The 6,017-nt window shown below is 33.5% G+C and overlaps 1 protein-coding gene across 1 annotated transcript; it reads right to left on the bottom strand.

Annotated features, from left to right (window-relative positions):
* Window positions 1–218: 218 nt before the first annotated feature.
* On the bottom strand, window positions 219–5,655 carry LOC139842812 (uncharacterized). The gene is made up of 2 exons (XM_071832917.1): window positions 5,606–5,655; window positions 219–1,098 (listed from the first exon to the last, which is right to left on the bottom strand). Exons 1-2 carry the CDS (start codon window positions 5,653–5,655, stop codon window positions 219–221), a joined length of 930 nt encoding a protein of 309 aa, XP_071689018.1.
* Between the last annotated feature and the right edge of the window lie 362 nt (window positions 5,656–6,017).

Here is a 6,017-nt window from a genome sequence, read left to right as displayed (position 1 = left end):
CGTGTGAAAATGCTATATTCTAGATTATCATTATTTGATAATCGTCGTAATATTTTTAAACCTTTATCGATAAAATAAAGGTTATGGTTTGTTTTAAAATAGAATGCAGTCTTTGTAAAACGTCTCATATAGAGGTCAAAACCTCGCAATGAAATCAATTAATATGGAACGTTTATAAATCGATATGAACGGGACATTTTAAACCTCCCGACAGAAGGTTAATTGATGTGAGTTCTTCGTTTCCATGTTTTTTTGGACTCATACCAAACGTACTCGGATGGGAAATCGAGGTATGTAAGGTGATGACCGTCAGAGTAGGATGAATTGTAGGCCAGCCATTCGGTGAGAGTGGTTTTTTTATTTTGGCTGTTTTCAATAATAGAATTTAGCGGTTGTTGCTCGTGAAACCTCACTAGCTGCATATTCTCTAGATGCACTGCTAGAATCTGAACTGTGGCTTCGCGATGGTGAATAGGGAATTTCAAAATACGCCAGGCGGCTTCGTGAGGACAGATGAACCGGGCGTCTATGAAGTTTTGAATCTCATCTACCGGCTCCGAATTTTGATTTACGTGGTCGTCTGTGCCTCCAACAGGTCTTCTGGAAATCCGTGCAGCGACACGGTCAGTTCCTTTTGAAATGTACTTAAATAAGTACTTAATTAGCATTGTTGACCCGCACCGTTCAATGTTTATGTGAGCATGAAACGTTAAGCATAAAAGATGGTGGTAAGGGACAACGTATCTGTTATCAAGCTTGACATCCGACCGGGTAGTGTAAACACCCGTGTTGCGCCTGCGACAGTGAGCGCGACCATCAGAATCAAAAAAAGTTTTATTGTTGTATGACTTCGGGAATTTTTTATAGCAACTGAAATTGTCCATACATGGTGCCTTAGGTTTTGAAAGGCCACAAGGACCATGCATCATAGTCGCTACAATAACCGCGTATCCAGTCGGGTCGACCCTAGGATCAGGTAACTCTACAGAAATGTAATCATCCAGGTGTTCATTTATTGGAGACTCCGGTGACGGGTGAACCCACAAAAGCGTATGACAATGCGGCAAACTGCGCTTTGAAACTCGATGGTGTAGAGAACTGTAAAAAGATAACAGAATATCATTGCCTCACTAAGTGTACAGTTTAATACATTATAAGAGAAAAAGAATGCAGGCTGAAATGTACCGTTCATATCGATTTATAAACGTTCCATATTAATTGATTTCGTTGCGAGGTTTTGACCTCTATATGAGACGTTTTTCAAAGACTGCATTCAATTTTAAAACAAACCATAACTTTTATTTTAACGATGAAGGTTTAAAAATATTACGACCATTATCAAATAATGATAATCTAAAATATAGCGTTTTCACACGATTATTACATAATGGTTTACAATAATATTACACATCAATTTAAGTCTTCGAATGCAGTTTTTAAACAATATTATACAAGCATGCTGACTCCAACTCTTGTCCATAAATTAGCATGCAACAGCGGAAGCTCTTAATAATCACCTGAGAATAAACATGCTTTAAACGTTAACAAAAATGTTGGTGAGTTATAGGTTTAACCTATATACTTATCAAATCGTAATAATAGACCACAAGATTTCATATTTCCATTTCTCATAAACAACATGCAATCTGCATAAAAATCATTCATATGATGAACACCTGGTAACCGACCTTAACAGGATACATATAGAATATCCCCATCATTCCGGGACTCTCATCGGACATGATAAATCGAAGTACTAAAGCATCCGTAACTCGGATGAGGCTTGTTGGGCCAAATAGATCTATATTTAAGATTCGCGTTAATTGGTGGCAATTATAATAAACACCAATTCTTAGGCTACCAAGCTAAAAAGGGCCTATTCGGCTCGATAATTCAACATAGAATGTAATTTTGATCACTTGTGTCTATTTTGTAAATCATTTATAAAACTGCATGTATTCTCATCCCAAAAATAATAGATTTTAAAAGTGGGACTATTGAAATGTCCCGTTCATATTGATTATAAACGTTTCATATTAATTGATTTCGTTGCGAGGTTTTGACCTCTATATGAGACGTTTTTCAAAGACTGCATTCATTTTTAAAATAACCATAACCTTTATTTTATCAATAAAGGTTTCAAAAGCATTACGTAGATTATCAAATAATGATAATCTAAAATATACTGTTTACACACGACCATTACATAATGATTTACAATAGAAATATATTACATTGACATATGTTTCTTAAATGCAGTTTTTACACAATATCATACAAACAGGACTCCAAATCTTGTCCTTATTTTAGTATGCAACAGCGGAAGCTCTTAGTATTCACCTGAGAATAAACATGCTTTAAATGTCAACAAAAATGTTGGTGAGTTATAGGTTTAACTTATATATATATCAAATCGTAACAATAGACCACAAGATTTCATATTTCAATACGCATCCCATACATAGAGATAAAAATCATTCATATGGTGAACACCTGGTAACCGACATTAACAAGATGCATATATAAGAATATCCCCATCATTCCGGGACACCCTTCGGATATGATATAAATTTCGAAGTACTAAAGCATCTGGTACTTTGGATGGGGTTTGTTAGGCCCAATAGATCTTTCTTTAGGATTCGCGTCAATTAGGGTGTCTGTTCCCTAATTCTTAGATTACCAGACTTAATAAAAAGGGACATATTCGATTTCGATAATTCAACCATAGAATGTAGTTTCACGTACTTGTGTCTATTTTGTAAATCATTTATAAAACCTGCATGTATTCTCATCCCAAAAATATTAGATTTTAAAAGTGGGACTATAACTCACTTTCACAGATTTTTACTTCGTCGGGAAGTAAGACTTGGCCACTGGTCGATTCACGAACCTATAACAAATATGTACATATATATCAAAGTATATTCAAAATATATTTACAACACTTTTAATACATTTTGATGTTTTAAGTTTATTAAGTCAGCTGTCCTCGTTAGTAACCTACAACTAGTTGTCCAACGTTAGATGTACAGAAAAAAATTGATATATATTATCTTGAATCAATCCACGACCCAGTATATACACGTCTCAGGCTATATCATAACTCAAAGTATATATATTTTTAGAATCAACCTCAACCCTGTATAGCTAACTCCCACATTACTGCATATAGAGTGTCTATGGTTGTTCCAAATAATATATACACATGGGTCGATATGATATGTCAAAACATTTGCATACGTGTCTATGGTATCCCAAGATTACATAATATATTAGAATACATGTATAATACAATATAAGTTAGCTAGGATATGATTAATATAGATTTGTTACCAATTTTCACGTTTCTACAACAAGAAAAGTTATCCAATCTTGTTTTACCCATAACTTCTTCATTTTAAATCCGTTTTGAGTGAATCAAATTACTATGGTTTCATATTGACCTCTACTTTATGAATCTAAACAGAAAAAGTATAGTTTTATAGTTGGAAATATAAGTTACAAGTCATTTTTGTAAAGGTAGTCATTTCAGTCGAAAGAACGACGTCTAGATGACCATTTTAGAAAACATACTTCCACTTTGAGTTTAACCATGATTTTTGGATATAGTTTCATGTTCATAAGAAAAATCATCTTCCCAGAAGAACAACTTTTAAATCAAATTTTATCATAGTTTTTAATTAACTAACCCAAAACAGCCCGCGGTGTTACTACGACGGCGTATGTCCGGTTTTACAGTGTTCTTCGTGTTTCTAGGTTTTAAATCATTAAATTAGCATATCATATAGATATAGAACATGTGTTTAGTTGATTTTAAAAGTCAATTTAGAAGGATTAACTTTTGTTTGCGAACAAGTTTAGAATTAACTAAACTATGTTCTAGTGATTACAAGTTTAAACCTTCGAATAAGATAGCTTTATATGTATGAATCGAATGATGTTATGAACATCATTACTACCTCAAGTTTTCTGGATAAAGCTACTGGAAATTAGAAAAATGGATCTAGCTTCAAAGGATCCTTGGATGGCTTGAAAGTTCTTGAAGCAGAATCATGACACGAAAACAAGTTCAAGTAAGATTTCCACTCGAAATAAGATTGTTATAGTTATAGAAATTGAATCAAAGTTTGAATATGAGTATTACCTTGTATTAGAAAGATATCTTACTGTAAATAAGAAAGATTTCTTGAGGTTGGATGATCACTCTACAAGATTGGAAGTAAGCTAGCAAACTTGGAAGTATTCTTGATTTTATGAAACTAGAACATGTAGAATTTATGAAGAACACTTAGAACTTGAAGATAGAACTTGAGAGAGATCAATTAGATTAAGGAAATTGAAGAATGAAAGTGTTTGTAGGTGTTTTTGGTCGTTGGTGTATGGATTAGATATAAAGGATATGTAATTTTGTTTTCATGTAAATAAGTCATGAATGATTACTCATATTTTTGTAATTTTATGAGATATTTCATGCTAGTTGCCAAATGATGGTTCCCACATGTGTTAGGTGACTCACATAGGCTGCTAAGAGCTGATCATTAGAGTGTATATACCAATAGTACATACATCTAAAAGTTGTGTATTGTACGAGTACGAATACGGGTGCATACGAGTAGAATTGTTGATGAAACTGAACGAGGATGTAATTGTAAGCATTTTTGTTAAGTAGAAGTATTTTGATAAGTGTCTTGAAGTCTTTCAAAAGTGTATGAATACATATTAAAACACTACATGTATATACATTTTAACTGAGTCGTTAAGTCATCGTTAGTCGTTATATGTAAGTGTTGTTTTGAAACCTTTAGGTTAACGATCTTGTTAAATGTTGTTAACCCATTGTTTATTAAATCAAATGAGATGTTAAATTATTACATTATTATGATATCATGATGTATTAATATATCTTAATATGATATATATACATTAAATGTCGTTACAATTATAATCGTTACATATATGTCTCGTTTCAAAATCATTAAGTTAGTAGTCTTGTTTTTACATATGTAGTTCATTGTTAATATACTTAATGATATGTTTAATTATAATAATATCATGTTAACTATATATATATATATATCCATATATATGTCATCATATAGTTTTTACAAGTTTTAACGTTCGTGAATCGCCGGTCAACTTGGGTGGTCAATTGTCTATATGAAACCTATTTCAATTAATCAAGTCTTAACAAGTTTGATTGCTTAACATGTTGGAAACATTTAATCATGTAAATATCAATTTCATTTAATATATAAGAACATGGAAATGTTCGGGTCACTACAGTACCTACCCGTTAAATAAATTTCGTCCCGAAATTTTAAGCTGTTGAAAGAGTTGACGAATCTTCTGGAAATAGATGCGGGTATTTCTTCTTCATCTGATCTTCACGCTGCCAGGTGAACTCGGGTCCTCTACGAGCATTCCATCGAACCTTAACAATCGGTATCATGTTTTGTTTAAGTCTCTTAACATCACGATCCATTATTTCGACGGGTTCTTCAATGAATTGAAGTTTTTCATTGATTTGGATTTCGTCTAACGGAATAGTGAGATCTTCTTTAGCAAAACATTTCTTCAAATTCGAGACGTGGAAAGTGTTATGTACATTCGTAAGTTGTGGAGGTAACGCAAGTTGTGGAGGTAAATATCTACCATTAGCAGAATTCTCGTATAATAACAGTTATCATGCGAGCATTAAAGCTGCACCATTCGAAGCACTGTATGGAAGGAAGTGTAGATCCCCTATCTATTGGAATGAAGTAGGAGATCGACAATTAACTGGTCCCGAGATCATCCACGAAACTACTGAGAAGATAGTGCAAATCAAGGAGAGATTGAAAACAGCCCGTAGTCGCCAAAAGAGCTACGCCGATGTCCGAAGGAAACCATTAGAGTTTCAGATCGGTGACATGGTTATGCTAAAGGTGTCACCTTGGAAAGGTGTAATACGTTTTGGAAAAAGGGGTAAACTGAACCCAAGGTATGTAGGTGATGTCAAAGCAGAGGGGTATAAAATA

Source organism: Rutidosis leptorrhynchoides, chromosome 4 (genome assembly GCF_046630445.1).
Source record: "Rutidosis leptorrhynchoides isolate AG116_Rl617_1_P2 chromosome 4, CSIRO_AGI_Rlap_v1, whole genome shotgun sequence".
NCBI classification, from domain to species: domain Eukaryota; kingdom Viridiplantae; phylum Streptophyta; class Magnoliopsida; order Asterales; family Asteraceae; genus Rutidosis; species Rutidosis leptorrhynchoides.
The sequence above is the reverse complement of the archived record's forward strand: the minus strand, read 5'-3'. Positions and strand labels throughout refer to the sequence as shown.

Coding starts and splice junctions, on each gene's coding strand:
- LOC139842812 (XM_071832917.1), bottom strand. CDS start 5,655: ATGGTAGATATTTACCTCCACAACTTGCGTTACCTCCACAACTTACGA. Junction 1,099..5,605: donor TACCTCCACAACTTACGAAT/GTACATAACACT, acceptor ATCTTTTTACAG/TTCTCTACACCATCGAGTTT.